The 20,202-nt window shown below is 35.4% G+C and overlaps 1 protein-coding gene across 9 annotated transcripts in view; it reads left to right on the top strand.

Annotated features, from left to right (window-relative positions):
* Positions 1–20,202, top strand: part of DMD (dystrophin) — a 2,109,452-nt gene that overhangs the window by 801,467 nt on the left and 1,287,783 nt on the right. For all 9 annotated transcript variants that reach the window (XM_012756891.3, XM_012756894.3, XM_012756895.3 and 6 more), the window contains 3 exons: positions 2,751–2,864; positions 4,188–4,343; positions 19,449–19,619. In XM_012756891.3, coding sequence (XP_012612345.1) covers positions 2,751–2,864; positions 4,188–4,343; positions 19,449–19,619 — 441 coding nt within the window. The remainder of the gene's footprint in view (positions 1–2,750; positions 2,865–4,187; positions 4,344–19,448; positions 19,620–20,202) is intronic.

Raw genomic sequence — 20,202 nt, 5'->3', positions numbered from 1 at the left:
TGGGAGGTTGAAGCAGAAGGATTGCTTGAGGCCAGTTGTCCAAGAACAGCCTGAGCAAGACAGAAACCCAGTCTCTCCAAAAAATAGAAAAATTAACCTGCATAATGGGTTCACCTATAGTCCCAGCTACTCGGGAGGCTGAGGCAGGAGGATTGCTTAAGGTCAGGAGTTTGAGGTTGCTGTAAGCTAGGCTGTTGCCACGGCACTGTACCCCAGGCAACAGAGTGAGACTTTATCAAAAAAAAAAAAAAATGTAAACCAACAATTACATTTTAGTCTAAAATATTTAGTGATGTAATTAATGTGTCCCTTAGGTGGTCAATTATTTTGAAAAATATTAATGCTGGAAAAGAAACTTTGAAAACATCATGGTATGATAAAAAGCACTAGAACATGATGGTTCTGTATTTAAACCTCAGTTCAGCTACTTAGTTTTTTGTTCTTTTACAAACCAAAACACTAAGCAATCCTAAAACATTCTTTAAAGCACAACATATATATATATATATATATATATATATATATATATGTATACATATATACACATATGGATGTGTGTGTGTGTGTATATATATATATATGTCTCTACTTGTAAATGTACATTTACATGCATATGTACATCAATACTATATAAAAACACATAAAATTTGCCTGGACCAATGGCCAAAGAGGGTATATACATGGTCCTTGCCATCAATCAGCCCATGTTCTAGTGAAGAAGAAAGATAAGATATATTTGTTTCATATTGTTGCTATAACAAATCATTTATTTGTTATACAAAGGTAATGACTTGAAACAACACGAATTTATTATCTTACAGTTCTGGAGGTCAGAAGTACAAAATCAGTGTCAATGGGCTAAAATGAATGTGTCAGCAGAGCTGTGTCCCTCTCAGAGGCTATAGGAGAAAATGTTTTCTTGCCAGTTTTAGCTTCTGAAAGCATTCCTTAGCTCATGTTCCCATTCTACATCAACAAAGTCAGCAATGTGTAAAACCCTCCAGTGTCAATCTCTCCCTCCCCATCTACTTCCCCTTCCCCCTCCCCATCTTCTTCTTCCTCTTACCCCACTTCTTCCTTTCTCCCTCCTCTTTCCTCCTCTTCCCTCCCTCCCCCTTTCCCTGTCCTACCTCCCTCTTAATAAGGACCCTTGTGATTACATTATGTCCAACCAGCTGATCCAGGATAATCTCCCCATACCCAAATTCTTCATCACATCTGCAAAGTCCTTTTTGTCATATTAGGTAACATATTCATAGGTTCCAGGGATTAGGGTGTAAATATCTTGTGGGAATCATTATTCAGCTTAGCACAGTAAGTAAATTAAAGAGTATGGTAAAAGTTATCACAGTACATAGGAAAAGTCCTCAACATAAACTAGGAAATAGAATTATGAAATATTCTTGGAACAACATACAATGAACAGTTAGAATTTAGACAGATAATAATGAAGAAGAAAGAGTTTCTGGCAAGGTGGAATGCTATGTTCAATTAAATGAAGAAGTTCAACTTTGGAGAGACAACATATATGTTTGGGAATTAATGAAATATATAGTTGGAAAAATGATTTGAGAGTAGATCATGAATGGTCTTAGATGCCACATTTTGGAATATGAATTTAACCTAATGGTGATGGGGTAAATAACAACAACAACAATAATAATGCCGCTACTAGTATTTTAAAGAGGGAAATATATGATTACATTTGTGTTTTCAAAATATCACCATGTAAAGTGGAAGGAGGAGAGGAGAAGAAGTTTGTTGGCATGAATGTGGAGAAATTATTGGAATGCATTAACACTGAGGCAGATATGCAAAAGAGCAAATACAGTAATGAAGGAGTCAATAATAAGACCTGAACAAGGCCAATGAAGATGTGGCAGAAGAGCAAAAGTAGACATGAAAGATGTCAGCAAGGTGATAATGTTGAATTCTCAGATTAAGTCAAATGCTTTTAAATTATTATTAATCATTGGAAAGAGGAAACTTTCTGCAAAGCACATATTTTCAATAGAAATTTAATTAAGCAGGAAGAATATAGCACATCTGGACAGCATAGTTGAATCATATTGAAATAAAGAAGTGACAATCATACACTTAAAAAGTAGTAAAAAAAAACAAAGAAGCAGAAACAAAAAATATGGGAATGAATCATTGGAGGTACTTGGCTATTTATCAATGATAAAAGATGACATTTTTCACCTGATAATTACTTTAAACTGATCAGGCAAATAAGATATTAAAAGCAAAAGCTGTCTCTGTAAAGATGACAAAATTTTGACATGAACTTTCCCAACTGGAGAGACTATTTAAACTGTCAACTGTAGAAAACAATTTGCGGAAGTTCAGGTTTAGGGAGGCTATAAAGACACCATTACATTGAGTTTATTGTTCATAGTTTGTTTTATGTACTGTAAGGGCACATTGTTAGTATTATCATGAGTTGTTTTGTAACTTAAAATTTCTCTAGAGGGGGATATGATTTAATGTTCTCGAGAGTAACATCATAAAACCACATTTGGTAGTAATTTTTTATTTTTAACAATAGCAGACTTCATACACCAGTGCTCATACAGTAGACTATAAAAATTCAGTCCTAGTAAAAATACTTTTCCTGAAGAGCTACTTAGAGACATCCTTCAAACATGGGAATTGTTTTTGGGCTTGTGTTTAGAATTATCACTATGATGAATTGTGTTAGGACCAATCAGCACCCTCAAGTAGGCCTTAAAATGGGTCTCTTATTTCAGAATCACATAAAAACCTTGAGGAAATGGATGGCTGAAGTTGATGTTTTTCTGAAGGAAGAATGGCCTGCCCTTGGGGATTCAGAAATTCTAAAAAAACAGTTGAAACAGTGCAGGGTAAGATTTTTATATGATGCCTTTCATATGAAGACTTTTATATGGATAATATGGTTTGGTTAGATCAGTGGTTTACAACCAGTGGTGATTTTGTCCTTCCCCTTCCCAGGGGACATTTTGCAATGTCTGGAGACCATTTTGGTTGTCACAACTTAGAGGGAGAGGATAGATACTACTAGTGTCTAGTGGTAGAGTGCAGGGATGCTGCTAAATATCCTAGAGCATGCAGAATTGCCCTCCACAACAAAGAATTATATACTTCAAAATGTCAGTGGTGCCAATGTTGAGAAACCTTGGGTTAAATAATTGAGACACAGTCAAAACATGGCCTTTTACTTAAACCCCACTTGATAAGATTATTGTATTATAAAATTCAATAGAATTCAAAGGTAAAGAATCCCATGAGCTACTTGCTATATCTTGTTACAAATGATTATTCATACTGTGTTGCTCCCTTCATGTATAATTCACTATACTATAACATAACACAATATGGATTTTTGAAATAATATTCATTATACCATTATCATACAGCAGGAATAAAATAATCTAAGTCTTTAAAGAACTTTTTTTGCAAATACAAGCTGAAAAAGAAAATCCCCCTTACAAATAACTTTCACACCCATTATGCTATAAACAATTGTTGCAATATCCTGCTTTTGAAAACCAAAATCCTTTCAAAGATAGTAATGCATAAAGTCCATCATTTTCACACATTTTTCTAACCAAAAATATCAAATTTATTTCCTTTTGTTTCTGATATAAGTAGAATACAGATAATTCCCTACTTCACTCATACCATAATAAACACTGAACATGCTCACGCCTGTAATCCTAGCTCTTGGGAGGCCGAGGCGGGCGGATTGCTCAAGGTCAGGAGTTCAAAGCCAGCCTGAGCAAGAGCGAGACCCCGTCTCTACTATAAATAGAAAGAAATTAATTGGCCAACTGATATATATATAAAAAATTAGCCGGGCATGGTGGCGCATGCCTGTAGTCCCAGCTACCCGGGAGGCTGAGGCAGAAGGATCACTCGAGCCCAGGAGTTTGAGGTTGCTGTGAGCTAGGCTGATGCCACGGCACTCACTCTAGCCTGGGCAACAAAACGAGACTCTGTCTCAAAAAAATAAATAAATAAAAAAATAAACACTGAACATTTTTTCAAGCCGGCTATGCAGATGTCTATATCTATATCTGTAGCTATATGTTTTCAGATTTTAAAAGACAAAATTCATATGCAATGCCATGATTCCTAGCTATGCTGCATTTTTAATATGTGGTGGTAATTTTTTTTAGCCAACTTATATTGAATTATTTCCTTAGCTTTTAGTCAATGATATTCAGACAATTCAGCCCAGTCTAAACAGTGTCAATGAAGGTGGACAGAAGATAAAGAATGAAGCAGAGCCAGAGTTTGCTTCCAGACTTGAAACAGAACTCAGAGAACTTAATATTCAGTGGGATCACATGTGCCGACAGGTATGAATAGTCTCTTTCACTGTGGCTTGCCTCAATTTAATTAACTAAGATTTCTTAATGTCTCTTTTCACCATTGCTTTTATTTGAAGCTTTGTTTCTGACTATGCTGTTGCTTTAACATACTGTTAATTCAGACAAATTAATCTTTTTCTAGCATATAGAAATATTTTTATAGTTGATATTTTAAATAGTGCATATTCATCTTATTGAGGTCTTAAAATGACTTTCTTGAACACAACTGTCATACTGAAAAATCCTATTTGTAGGCATTATTTTCACTGAATGTCTTCGCTAATGCATAAATTTATAATGATAATTGAATTAGCAAAAATGCTTTACACATGCATACTTGATATAAAAATAAAATGAATGAGTAATATATGTGTATGGGCAGATACGGTAAATAGTTTTTACTTCCGATTGTTAAGCTTTCCAAGTTTGGCTTCTTCAATACATTTGTTTCAGTAAATGAATTAAGACTGGGAAAACATTAAGAATAGTTGAATGAACAAGGACCACAAAATCACTGTATACTCACATCTTATTGCCCTTGTTCTATAGCAGAATGTTTTATAGATATTATAAATTTAAAGACTAAATTATAGAAAATAAAATACCCATACAAGCAGTGTATATAAAACACTTCTTGTTCGAAAGGTAAAATTTTGATCTAAAGCAGTAATTCCTTTCAAATTCACTAATACATTAGTCCCCCATTATCTGTAGTTTTGCTTTCTAGGGTTTTAGTTACCTGAGATCAGACACAGTCTGAAAATAGGTAAGTACAGTACAATATTTTAAGAAAGATAAAAAGAGACTTTTATTACAGTATATTTATATTGTTATGATTACTCTATTATTATTTGTTAATCTCTTACTGGGCCTAATTTATTAATATAAATTAAATTTTAGCATAGGTATATATGAATAGGAAAAAAATCTAGTATACATAGAGATAGGAACTATCTATGGTTTCAGGCATTCATTGGCAATCTTGGAGTGAACATATCTTCTACAGATAAGGGGGTACTACTGTACCTTTTTTTAAGTTAATTAGAGGTTTCCATTTAAGTGTTAGAGTCACTCTTTTGTTTTTTCTAAGTAACTTTTTAATGAAAAAAAGAAATAATGCTGAAAGGCAAAAACTAATTGTGAAAAAGAAAAATAATAGAAAAGTAAAAGTGAAGGCAAGTCACCCAGTTAATACAATCACTGACAAATGTTCAACAGTTTTATTAATTCACAGATGAGATAGTCCTGGGTCAGTTGGCTTACATTCTTCTCCTGGAATAAGTCGGAGCTAGAAGAGTACGTCAGGAAAAATTATTACTTAAAAAATAGATTATACAATTGATGACTTCCTGGAAGGCCAGTGTGAAAGGTCTTTGTTGAATGTTCTTAATGGACAAATAGAAATAACACCATTAATTTATTTAGAGCAAGGGGAAAACAGCAGCAATATACACACATACATACACACAGATACATATGTACACACACAGAGTCAACAATATTACTGAAACCTCAAGGTTTATACATTTTATGGAACTGTTATTATTAAAGTATATTTATTCTTAAAATGTGGCTTAAGAATTTATGGTTGCTATAATATCTGCTAAGAATTTGTTGTTTAAGAGAACTATTTTAAACACATTGGCCTGCTGCATAACAAAATATCTGTAGATCCCAGCCATGTTCTGATTCCATTTTCTAATCCTAAAATATTTTACATCTCTCTTCTTCTCCTTTGAATATCACCCTGCCCATGGTCCACCTTTGTTCTATTCCTGTTTAATCTGATATGTGGTCTATCAATTTTGTTTATCTTTTCAAAGAAACAACTTTCTGTTTCATGTTTCTTTGTTTTTTTGTTTGTTTGTTTGTTTGTTTTGTTGTTTTTTAGTTTCCATTTCCTTTAGTTCTGCTCTGAGCTTGGTTATTTCTTTTCTTCTGTTGGCTTTGTTCTTCTTTTTCTAGTTCCTTGAGATGTGCAATTAGGTCAATAAATTTGTGATCTTTCTGTCTTTTTGATGAAGGCATTTAAGACTATGGATTTTCCAATTAGATTTGCATTGTTGTATTCCATAGATCTTGAAAGCTAGTGTCCCATTTGAAATTCTGTTCAAGGAATCTTTTGATTTCCATCTTAATTTGATCACTGGCCCAAGGATCATTCAGCAGGTTTTTTAATTGCCATGACTTTGTGTAGAATTGAATGTTTCTCTTGGAATGATTTCTGGTTTTATTCTACTATGGTATGAGAAGATTCATCGTATGATTTAAATTTTTTTGAATTTGCTGAAACTTGTTTTTTATTTTATTTCAATAAAATATGAGAGTACATGGTTGCATTTTATATCCTTGCCTCTCCCTAGCAAAGGTTAGAGGTATGCCCTTCCCTTCCACAATGCTCATCACATCCCTCAGATGTGGGTCTACCCCCCAACCTTGGTGAATACCACCGCCATTTGAGCACCATAGTGTTAATCAGTCAGTACCAATTTGATGGCAAGTACATGTGGAGCCCATTTTTCGGATCTTGTGTCATCTCACTTTGGATAATGGGCTTAAGCTTAATCCAGGATAGTATAAGCAGTGCTAGCTCACTGTCGTTTCTTAGAATTGAGTAATATTCCATTGTAAACATATACCAAATTTTAATAATCCATTTGCGAATTGACGGGCACTTGGGTTGTTTCCATGTCCTTGCAATAGTGAATTGTGCTGCCATAAACATTTGGGTGCAAATGTCTTTGCTCTTTTGGGCAGATGCCTAATAATGCTATTGCTGGAACGAATGATATTTCTATTTTTAGCTCTTTGAGGTATCTCCAAATTCTTTTCCACAGAGGTCGCACCAATTTGCAGTCCCATCAGCAGTGTAAGAGTGTTCGTGTCTTTCCACATCTTCACCAGCATTTGTTGTTTTGGGATTTTTTGTTACAAGCCAATCTCACTGGGGTTAGGTGATATGTCATTGTGGTTTTGATTTGCATTTCTCTAATGATTAGAGATGTTGAGCATTTTTTTTATATGTCTGCTTCCCATTATTCTGTCTTATTGTTTTTGTGGTCTAAAATATAATCAATCTTGGAAAATGTCCCATGTGATAATACGAAGAATATATATTCAGTAGTTTTTGGGTAGAATGTCCTGTAAATGTCTGTTAGGTCCATTTGTTCTAAAGTCTCACTTAAATCCATCATTTCCTCATTCAATTTCTACTTTGATGACCTGTCCAGTTCTGTTAGTGGGATATTAAAGTCCCTGGCAATAAAAATGCTACTGTTTATTTCTTTGTTAAGTTCTTGCAGAATTTGCTTTATAAATCTCAACTCTCCTCTGTTAGGTGTGTATATATTTAGGATTATTATGTATTATTATTGAATTGCTCCCATTACCTTTATATAATGACCATCTTTGTCTTATTTTCCCATTGTTGATTTAAAGTCTATTTTATTTGTTATGAGAATGATATACCTACTCACATTTGGTTTCCATTTTCATAGAATATTTTTTTTCTATCTCTTTGCCTTGAGTCTGTGTGTGTCCTTATGGGTTAGATGCATTTCCTGGAGACATAAAATACTTTGGTTGTATTTTTTTCATCCATTCAGCCAGTCTAAGTCTTTCAAGTGGTACTTTCAGACCATTTACATTGAGTGTTGATATGTAGGATGCTATTATGTTCATCATGTTGGATAATACTTTATTATTTTGTTCTTCCTCTTGTGCTACTTCTTTTATAAGAACAGTGAGCTTTAAATTTGGGGTGTTGTTACACTGGTGGCTATGATTGCATTGTTACATATATAATGTACCTCTTAGTATTTCCTGTATGACAGATCTAGTAGGTACAAATTCCCTTAGTGTTTGCTTGTCTGGAAAAGCCTTTATTTCTCTATCATTTAGGAAACTTAGTTTTTTAGGATAAATAATTCATGTCAGTTGTTCTGTTTAAGAAGATAACAGTGGGGCTCCAATCCCTTCTGGCTTATAAAGTCTCTGCTGAGAAGTCTGCCTGTAGCCTGATGGGTTTTCCTTTGTAGGTTAGTTTTTATTTATTTATTTATTTATTTGCAACTTGTACAATTTTCTCCTTTATTTTGACTTTGGCCATGTTGATGATTATGTGTCTTGGAGATGTGCTGTTTGCTATGAATCTTCCTGGTATTCATTTACCATCTTGTATTGGATATATGAATCTCTGACAATTCCAGCAAAGTTCCTCAGTAATTCCCTAGAGTAGGTTTTTCTGTGTTTTTTGATTTTTCTTCTTCTCCCTCCAGCATACTTCATATGTATAATTCATATATTGGCTCATCACACATAGTGCCATATTTCTCTGAGTGATTGTTCATTCTTTTTACTTTTTCCTATGTCTCTGACTGAGTAGGTTGGTTCTAAAGCCTTATCTTTAAGCTCTGAGATTCTTCTGTTTGTCCTAGTCTGTTGTTTAAGATTTATGCTATATTTTATAATTTCCTGAATGACTCTTTCATTTCTTTAAGTTCTGTTATATCCTTCCTTATGTTGTTTATCTCTTTATTGAGTTTTTCATATGTTTTATTCCCACCCTGAAATGTTTTCTTTTTTCTTTATTTTGATTTTCAACTTTCTCTTAAATTCCATTCATCTTGTTTATCATCCGTATTCTGAATTCCATTTCCCATATTCAACAGTTTCCTTTTGGTTGGAGTCCATTGCTATGGATATATTGTGATCTTTTGGGGGATGGCAAAGTAGCTTTTTTTTTTTTTTTCATGTTGCCAGAATTATTTTGCTGGTTACTTCTTATCCAAAATATCTTTTCTTAACTCAGGGATGATAGGTTTGTGGTGCACCTGTTTTCCTTTGCTTAGAACTCTCCTACTTAGTGATGAGGAGAAATCCCGAGATAGTGCTTTTGTGTCCTACTCTGAAACACTTACCCAGTGGGAGATGGATGTATGCACTGAGAACCTGTAACACACCTGTTCTTCCGCACCATCCTGTTTCCTTGTGGTTGTTACAGTACAAATTGGTGCTGAGGGATATTCGTTTGGATTGGTGGGTTTGTCCCCAGGCCTCCTGTTAGAAGCTTGGGCAGGGAGCTTGACAAGTCCCTCCCCATAGAGGCAGGTGGCATGATCATGGCCAGCCCCTAGGAAGGTCGTGTGACTTTGGTAGGTGCCTACAGTCTGTAGTGGGACATGTCATAGGATGTTGATAGGTGTCTGGGCATGTCATGGGACTGTAGCTGGTGTCTGGACATGTCACAGGACCTTTTCAGGTGCCTGGGCACATTATGGGATCTTGGTCAGTGCCTGGAAGGGTCACGGGGCCACAGCCAGTGTCAGGGTGGGTATCAAGAACTTGGCAGGTGCTTGTGTGAGGGGTGGGGTGGGACCTTGGCAGGACGGTTCAGGTGTCTTGGCTGTTGCCTGGGTGGTTTGTAGGTTTGCAGGACCATAGCCAGCAGCAGGGTAACTCCTCAGCTACAACAGCTAGGCCATCCACAACTGCCCAGGTGGGGGTGATATATGGTGCCCTGCTGGGGAGTCGTGGTGACTGGAGTTCTCCCTCTGCTCAGGTCCGACAGTGGCAGCTGCTGCAATGCAATGCAGGTGACAGTGGTGGTGCTATTAAAATGTCAAGATGGTGGTGGCAGTTGCTGAGGGCTGGTGGGTACCTGCTCTGCTCAGACCCCCACGAGAAAGCCAGTGGTGGGGAAGGGGTTAGGGGTTCACAGCACCCAGAGTGTGTGTGAGAGTGCCTGCCCTCCCTGCTCCTTCTCTGACCTGGCAGAGGTAATGCGGAGGTGCCTGCAGTGTAGCTAACCCCTCTGCAGACCAAGAACTTGGGGTTAGCTCAGAGCACAGATTTGCTTTCTGTTGCAGCAACCTGGGACCAGAATATGGCAGGACCACACTGCACCAGCTCTCTCCAGTTCAGTGCTACTACAGTCTCCAAACAGCTCCCTGATCAGTTTGGAGGCCTGCTGTTGTAGATGAGCCTCCCTGTAGTTCAGATTTCTCGTGGAAGTGTAGATCGCTGGAGTGTGGCTATCCGCTTTCTTCACTATTTGCTCTGGGAGCAGAGAGCCAGGATGGCACCCCTACTCCGCCATTTTCCTCTTCCCAAAATTGTAGTTCAGATTTCTGTGTACACTGGGGGAGTGCAGAGCCCCACGGATCTCTCCCCTAACCTTTTCCTGGTTGTGGACACTTCCCTCCGGTACATTCCAATTTTGCCAAGAGTATCACCTGCCTCTCTCTCCCCTGCTTTGACTGTCTCCAGTTGCTTCTTTGATGATTCACAATGCTCTCTCTGAGATGGTCCATCTATCGTGAACCTCTACCCACTACCTTTAATCCTCTCCTTGAAAGGGTGAATGCAGGCTGCTTGTAGTCCATCATCTTGACCTCCCCCATATGGTAATTAACATGAGGAGGGAATATATTATTCTGGGAAAACTGGATTAAAATGCTTCTGTGGCTCAAATTCTGTTGAAACTTCTGTTCCTCATGGCCATTCTCCAGCCAGCTTATCTTTCTCAGGTGGTCAATGTTATGTTTATTGAACATGGTCTTAATTTTCTTCTAGCCAATTAGGCACATTCTTCCTTGTTATATTTTTGATGAGCACTTTAACAGTCACATCTCTCCAGGACTGTTATTCCCATCCTAACATGACACGTTCCTTTTTCTTTACATCAGTTCCCATTAAAGTCAGCAGTACTTGGCAAAGGAGGATACATGTTGAAAGTCCAGAGGAAGAATGAGAGATGAATCAAAGTATATTCAGAGTCTTTTGTTTTGAGCAACAGTGTAGACCATGATGAGTATAAATAAAGAAAAACTAGCAGCTCAGGGACACACCAAATTTAATATGGGTTATTAAGTATGAAATGTCCGATTTCCATGAGAACTAAGTATGGCAGTTAACATTTCTGACATTTAACTTTTACACTTCTTGTATTATGTTTACTGTGAAGTACATTATCAGTCTTTCAAATGCATGTTTTGGCTTGTGATTATCCTTCAAATATTTTTAGAGCAATTTTTGTGAAACCATGGATAAGTCAAAACTTCAGCATATTTTCGAGTATGAGTTCCATCATAGAACCAATGCAGCAAAGACAGCTTAAAATATCAATGAAGTGTTTGGGAATGATGTGGCTAATGAATGCATCGATGGTTTGAGAGGTTCTGTTCTGGTGATTTTAATCTTGAAAATGAGCCACATGGGTGGAGACCAAGGTGAATAATGATGAGCTGAAAGCTATAGTGGAAGCACATCCATCTCAACCCACGTGTGAATTAGCAACAAGGTTTAATGTTACTATTTCAACAATATTGGACCATTTGAAACAAATAGGCAAGGTAAAGAAGCTGGATAGATGGGTACTACATGAATTACATGAGCATCAGAAGGGAAATCATCTCAAAGCTTGCCCTTCTTTGCTATCACGACAAAAAGGTGAACCATTTCTATATTATATTGTTATGTGTGATGAAAAATATGTTCTTTTTGACAATTGCAAGCATTTGTCACAATGGCTGGATAAAGATGAATTGCTGAAACACTATTCAAAATGAAATATTCATCAAAAAAAAGCTAATTGTGTCTGATGGTCCAGTGCTGTATTATCCACTACAGCTTCATGAAACCTGGTCAATAGATTACAGTGGAGGTCTATGCAACCAATTGGATGAAATGATGAAATTTCTTACAATTATGCAGCCAAGATTGGTCAATAGAGACAGGCCAACCCTATTGCAAGACAACCCTGGACTACATGTCACACAGCAACCCTGCTCAAACTACAGAAGCTGGACTTGGAACTCTGTGTCATGCACTGTATTCACCACGCCTTGCACCAACTGACTACCACTTCTTCCAGGTTTCAGACCACTTGTTGCAAGGAAAAATATTCAATTCTCAATAAACTGTGGAAATTCCTTTGGTGATTTCATTGCCACTGGCTTTCCAGGCTTCTTTGCTGCTGGTATAAACAGGCTACCATTAAGATGGCAAAACTGTGTTGATAGTGTAGGCACATACTTCAATTAATTGTACTGCTTCTTGTTTGAGGTATAATAATCTACACTTTTGATTGGAGATCTGGCATTTCATATTTAATGACCTAATAGTTCCATCTTGGTCACATCTGTTTTGAAGAAGAAGGCAATCAGACCTGAATCTGGAATTCCAGCAGATTATTCAACTGGCCATATAAACTCTGTGCACAAAAATAAAAGTAACAGGTTTATGATAGTTACTTCTCAATGAGAAGATTTCCCCATACCCCTACACTGAAATGCTTGGCCAAATTGGCTAATACATAAACTCTTAGAGGTAAAGAATTTCTGTTGTTTTTTAAGCCACTTTGTTGAGGAATGATTGAAATACAAAACTCTGTACATATATATTTTTTTAATTTTTTATTTTTTCATATTATGGGGGTACAAATATTGTTAGGTTTACATATATTGCCCCTGCCATTTCTCCCCACACCCTCCCCCTGCCCCCGCCTTGCCAAAACATCAAGCATGCCCTACTCTTGGGTGGTGCGCATCACACCTATTTTGTAAGTGTAAATTCTTCCCCTCCTCCCCCCTCCCATTTGCTCATCACCCAATAAAAGTTTGTTTGTTTGTTTGTTTGTTTTTACCCTTTTTTTGACATTTGGGTTACATTGTATATCTTAGCCTTTCCCTTGGAAGGTTTAGATGTATTCCCTCTCCCCCCACACTATGCTGACCACAACCCTAAGATGTGTATCTCCCCCTCACATATTTAACATATACAACTTGATGAGTTTGAGGATAAGTATCTACTCATGAGACTATCACCACATTTAAGACCATAAACTTATCCATCACCTTCAAAAGTTTACTTTTGACCCTTTTACTTATTTATATTAAAGAATATAGTAAGATCACCTAACATAAGTTCTATCCTCCTAGCAAAATTTTAAGTATATAATATAGTTTCTGTTCACTATAGGCCTAATGTTGTACAGTAGATCTCCAGATCTTATTCGTCTTGTATAACTGAAACTTGGTACTCTTTGAGGATCACATCCTCATTTCCCCATCCCTCAGCACCTAGAAACCATTATTCTACTCTCTGGTTATATGAGTTTGACTATTTTAATTCTAGAAAATGGGAGGAAATATTTGCAAACCATGTATCTGGTAAAAGGTTAATATCCAAAATATATAAGGAACCCTTACAACTCAATAGCAAAAAATGAAAAATAATTAAAAAATGGGCAAAAATTTGAAGAGACATTTCCTGATAAAAAAGACATACAAATGACCAACAGGTGTTCCAAAAGACTAAAGTTGTTCAACATCACTATTCATCAGGGAAATGCAAATCAAAAACACAATCTATTAGAAAGGCTATTATAAAAAATAAAACAATAACAAAAGATAAGTGTTGGCAAGAATGTGGAGAAAACGGAATTCTTTTACACTGTTGGTGAGAATGCATTTTTGTGTATCTATTATGGAAAATAATATGGAGATTCCTACAAAAAAAAAAAAGAAAACAAAAAAAAAGGATTGCCATTTGAACCAAAAATGTCACTTCTGGGTATATAGACAAAGGAATGGAAATCAGGATCTTTTTTTTTTTTTTTTTTTTTTTTTTTGCAATCACACAAGAGGAGGTTTATTTTCTGGCTAGCCAGGGTCCAAGCCCCAGAGCACCAACTCAGTGGCCACTCTCGCAGGCAAGGACCCCGACCGGAACAACGGCATACCTTTTATCCCCATGCTGTACAAGCTTCGCACAAGCTGACTACGCATGGATCATGCATTGACCTTTAAAATGATTGGTTGTCCACTATTGCCTTTTGAAATAATTGGCGGGATGGTTGCCCTCTATTGCCTGATGGGCCAGTCGCCCGTGCTTCAATGACCTCATCCCATAATTCCCCATACAGCGGTGTAGCAAGCAAGCAATGACCAGGAAATCAGGATCTTGATGAAATATCTGCACCCCCGTATTTACTGCAGCATTATTCATGATAGCCAAGATATGGAGACAACCTAACTGTTGATCCATTAAAGAAAATGTGGGGTGTGTGTGTGTGTGTGTGTAATATAATGGAATATGATCCAGCCTTTAAAAAGAAAATCCTTCAATTTGCAATAACATAGATAAACTTGGAGAACATTATGTTAAATGAAATAATGTAGACACAGAAGGTCAAATACTGGATAACAATTCCTTGTGGATGGAAAGGCAAATATATGTGAAAGACCAGGAGCTCTAGAACTAGACTGCCTTCATTTAAATCTTGCCCCTGTCATAAGCTACTTGCGTGATTCTCGGAGAGTTGTTTAACCTCTTTGTGATTCTCTCTCTCAATCTTTAAAATGTGATGATAATAATGCCTAACTTATTAGAATTTTATAATCATTATTGAGTTAATATTTGTCAGGTGTATAGACCAGTACATAGCACACAGTAATCATTATGTATGTTTGTTAAATAAAATGAAGAGTGAATAAATAGAAACCTACATATATAAAATTATAAAACATGTCTACTTCCTAAATAATGTATACTCATATATTTTAATTATTAGTGGCTATAAATCTATAATAAATTGTTATCAATATACTGAATTTAAGAGTCAGGTGGATGTCTTTCAAGAAACTTTCAGATCACTGTCTTTCTCTCACTTAATATGCCATTTGGGTGCAGTCTTCCACTGATCTCTTTCCTCAGATTTCTAACAATTCTTATTCTCTTCTTTCTGTATGCCAACTAACTAACTTCCTATTTCACTGAGAAAATAGAAGCAATCACAGGGTATTTACAATACTCCCACTGATCTGCACAGAAGCTCATCTACTCTACTTTTCTCTATTAACACAGATGACCTTTCTGTGCTTCTAAGGCTAGCTTTTCCACTTGTGTGCAGGGTACCTTTCCCTCTTTTCTATACAAAGACATTGCACCAGCTATTGGACAGTCCTCCACCTCCTACATCTTCCCTCAACTATATCATTCCCATTTGCAGGAAATTATTCTATAATATCTCCTATCAATAATAAAAAAAATCCTTCCTTGACACCACAGTCCCTCCAGCCACCTCTCTATTTCTCTTCTCCTTTATAGAATATCCTTTCTTTCCATTCTGCTCCTTCTCAAATCCCACCTAATCAAACTGCCATTCTCACTACTCTATTGAAGAAAATTTTGTCAGAGTCACCAGTGAATTCACATCACCAAATCCAATATCTAATCTTTATCTTTATTCATTTGGCTTCTGTGTCATCATTCTTTCTTAGTTCTCTCTTAGTTTGCCTTCAGTTTCCCTGACCACTCTCAATATCCTTGCTGGTTTCATCACCCTGGCCACTACATTTGGAAGTGTCCCAGGGTTCAGTCTTTGGACTGCATCTCCACTCTATCACCAGTCATTCTCTAAGTGAACTCATACAGTCTTTAAATATAATCTGTAAATTATTTCTTACCACAATTTTTGTTACAATCTAGACCTTTCTCCTGAATCCCAAACTTACATACTTTTCTGCCCACTCAACATCTCCATATGAATGAATAATATATATACATTTTAAATCTAAGATGCCCAACCAAAATTCCTGATGTACCCTACAACCTACTAGCTAGTAGTTTCCTTATCATAACAAATGACAACTCTATTATTCCAATTATCTAAGCCAAAGAACTTAAGGTTTTCTTATCTCCTATATTTCTCTTTTTCCCCAAACATCAAATCTATCAGCAAATGTTATTGTTTCTATCTTCAACATTTCTAGAATTCAACAACTTTTCTCATCATCCTTTTGCTGTCACCCTGGATGAAGCCACTGTTCTCTCTTCCTTAAATTATTGCAGTAGATTCCTAACAGTTTTCCCTGTTTCCACCTTTACTCCTTTCTGCAGAGCTTATTTTCAACACAGCAGCCAAAATGATTCTTTTCAAACATGTCAGATTATATAACTTTTCAACTGAAAACCTTCCAATAGCTTTCCAAGGTATTCTTTGTAAAACCTAAGGTTTTGCAATGGTCTGTGGAGTACTTCTAATGGAAGAAGCTGAAGCATAGTTCGTTATCAGTGGTGTGCTGATAAATGTTTCACAACCAGCATTATAGATATAGATCAGGAATAAAGTCATAGAAACATATCTGGAAGAAAATAGAGGACTATTGAGTTCTGGTGCCTGTTGGCCATCCATTTATAAATATCCAGTTGGCAATAACAAAAAATGTTTTTAAAATAGATAGTAGAATGAAAAAGAAGACAACTACCCATAGAACTCTGGGAAACATTGATACTTAAGTATCAGCAAGTAAAAGGAAGCCAACAAAGCAACCGGGGAAATAAAACAACCAGAGAAAACATTAAGTGCAAAAAGTCACCCAGGAAACTGTAATGTCAAGAAAATAAGGGGTTTTAAGAAGCCAGGTATAATTATGAGCCTCAAATTCTAGAGAGATATAAATTTTGAATTATAAAGAGATAAGGTAAGGGATTGTTTGAAAAGTATAAATTAGAATTAGAAAATCCCTGATGATGTTAATAAAAGGAGTTTCGGTGCAGTGGTGAAGAGAGAAGACAGATTATAGTGAGGGAAATATTGAAAGGTCAGAAAGTAGAGACAGAAGTAGATTGTTCTTTCAAAAATATGTATTAACTGTGTAGAGTTGTGGTAAGATGGACGTATGTTTAACTTTTTAAAAAATCATGTGTCATCTAAAACATGTTTATGAGTTGACCTAAAAGAAGCAAGAGAGAGGAATTGAAGAAATTATAAATCCAGGATAATATTAAGTGAAAGTACAGGGGAAAACTGATTTCATAGCATCAGCTCCGAACAGGAGTCACTGACCTTTGATAAGACCAAAGGCTTATTCCCTCTGAGCTCAGAGATTGAAGAGGGTGAGGGGGGGCGGGCAGTGCTGAATGTTAGAGATACAGATTCTAGAACAAGAAACATAAAAAACTTTCTATTTTACCTATTATGATAAGGCGATATAATCAGTAGATTGGGCAGTTTCAGGCAAGCATGTTAAAATCACTAGTGTGATAAAGGTAAGGGAAATGTTATTCTAACCAAACCCTTTCCACAGAAATCCTTCTGACATGAAGCCATAAAAATTTCATCTTTCACTCTCTCTGATCAGTCATAGAGCTGTAGAATGTTAAATTTTAAAAAGACCTTGAAAATTATCTGTTCCAACTCTTAGGTTAGTTATGAAGCTGAGATAAAAATGAAGTGATATTTCTGGGTTCACTTAGCATGGTGAGGATTGAGTCCTGATATGCCCATTCCCAAGGTGGTGTTCTTTCTAGTATACTGGTACTATCATTTCAGAATGACCTCCTACCTTTCTTTACTTAAAAAAAAAATCTTCTGATCCATTTCCTTTGGATTAGCTTTATATCATGTTTTATATATACATGTGTGTGTATTTTTTATAAGTCTTGGCTGAGTTCCATTAGTTTCTCTAATGTTTATGTAGCTTCACCAACTGCCTTAAGAGATTATAGCAGAACAGAATATTTAAGTAGAAATTTAGCAGCTTGTTTCCTAAGACTTATCATAAGCTCACTGACTATTCAAAATGACAATTATATACCTTTACTAGTATACTTGTCAGACATATTGTTCTAGATATGTCAGAGTGAAATATTTACATTACAATAGATCAGGTACTACATTCACTTAGGTAAGTAAAGAACTTAAAATGTTAAGTATATTAGGTTTAGTATGTTTGTAAACTATAATAAAAAATAATGTGATAGTGGTTCTGCACATATTTGATATTAGGTAAAGTACGATGAAAACTTTATTTTACTAAAACTATTCATTATATATTAAAACTTTATCATGACAACTCTGTTACTTAAATATAAAACACTGTTTAAACCCATAGAGAAGAATAACATCATTCGAATAGAGTTACTCTTTAAAGTAAGAGTGAGCATTATATATAATCACTACAGGGTGCTTTGTAACAATCCATTTGCATGTATGGTTTTCTTTTAGATATTTTAAGTTCTGCTGTTTTTCTTGTTAATAAGTAATGGATCTCATTGTGAAAAGTCTTAACATTTTAGAAATGTATGAGGCTTTAAAAAGAAAATGTTCCCTGTAACTAAATACACACTGTTTCATAACTTTCATTTTAAACTTCAAATTATATATTAAGAAGCTTTTCATTCCAGTGCAGATATGTTGGTGATACACAGTATCTCAAGGTATCATGATTTATTTAATCCCTTCATGAACGTGCATTTGGTTTTGTTTCTAATATGTTGCTGTCTTTAAAGCTGAATTCAATAATGCAACTCTGTAAATTTTAGTTGCTATGATTCACTCTCAAACCTGGAAGAGTAGACTCAGATTCATGAACTTTAACATTTTTAATATATTTGCCAACTTATTACCTAAAAGATTTACTATGTTGGATATTTCACTCAAGAGGTATGGAATCTTTTATATTCCTACATCTATGCCCAAACTGGGTATTTTCACCAATTATTTTTTGTCTATCTCACATGTGAAAATGTATTAATTCACTTTAATTTGTGATCATTTAATTATAAGTGATTTTGGAACATCCTTTATATAAATATATGGCCATATATTATCTTTTCTGTGAATTACCCAAGTATTTTATGCATTTTCTATCTTTTCTTTTTAATTTGTGAAAGTCTTTGTAGATATATAACTATTAAGTTTCTAGGACATTTGAAATCATAAAATAGTATCAAGGAACACAAATAATTAGTACTTCTATGTGTGTCAGTAAAATTATTTTTCCAACTGAAACATAAAAAGTTTGTTTTTTCTATTTGCAGAAAAGTATTGTCACACAAAACAACTAAATTATCATCATAGGTCATTCTATTCACTTTATTAAGTATGCCAAGTAAATAGCTATATCTTATTCTCACACTTATGTGAAATTAACCATTTCCACGAATAATTTTTCTTATGCATATAAGCTTTTTACTTCTTGCTTTATTTTTACTATATAAGCTTTCTGTTATTTACGGACTGCTTAATAATAATATAATAATGTTTTGTCACTGTCAATAATCATGTTTTGCATTTTTTTATGGAAGGTCTATGCCAGAAAGGAAGCCTTAAAGGCAGGTTTGGATAAAACTGTAAGTCTTCAGAAAGATCTATCAGAGATGCATGAATGGATGACTCAAGCTGAAGAAGAATATCTTGAGAGAGATTTTGAATATAAAACTCCAGATGAATTACAGAAAGCAGTTGAAGAGATGAAGGTAAAATAAGCCAAATAAAGCAAAGCAAAGAAAGAGAGAAGGAAAGAAATGTAGCATTGTTTGAAATGTGATTCTATATCATTTGCTCTTTTCTTGGTTTAATAGTAGAGGTTAATTTTTAATTAATTTAGCTTCAAGATTGATATGCATTATTAAAATCTTAAATTGATAATTAATTTTATGCATTGTGATCAAAATATAAATATTGACAATCAGTTTGAAACATGATTCCCTTGAAATCATACCATATTAAGAGAGTGGTATTAGCAGATCACATTAGCTGTTACTAGCTGATGCAAATTCAAGTTGAAACTGTGAGAAAGTATTTAAAATGTAGTCAACAGGCTGTTAATTTTGTAATTCAAAGGGGTTTCTCAGTATTTGCAAGTACTAAATATTTTAAGTAGTTGGCTTTAATATGGATTAAAAGGATTGAATTTACATGCACTTCTTTTGAAACAATAAGACAAAAAATAGCATTGATTTTGGACCAAGGAAATTAACATGTAGCATGGACTTGAAAGTGAGGTCTGGAGTTGAATCTACACAGTGACATTTCAGTATGGCCTTGGGAAACTCAGTA

The sequence above is a fragment of the Microcebus murinus genome, chromosome X (assembly GCF_040939455.1).
Source record: "Microcebus murinus isolate Inina chromosome X, M.murinus_Inina_mat1.0, whole genome shotgun sequence".
NCBI classification, from domain to species: domain Eukaryota; kingdom Metazoa; phylum Chordata; class Mammalia; order Primates; family Cheirogaleidae; genus Microcebus; species Microcebus murinus.
The sequence above is the reverse complement of the archived record's forward strand: the minus strand, read 5'-3'. Positions and strand labels throughout refer to the sequence as shown.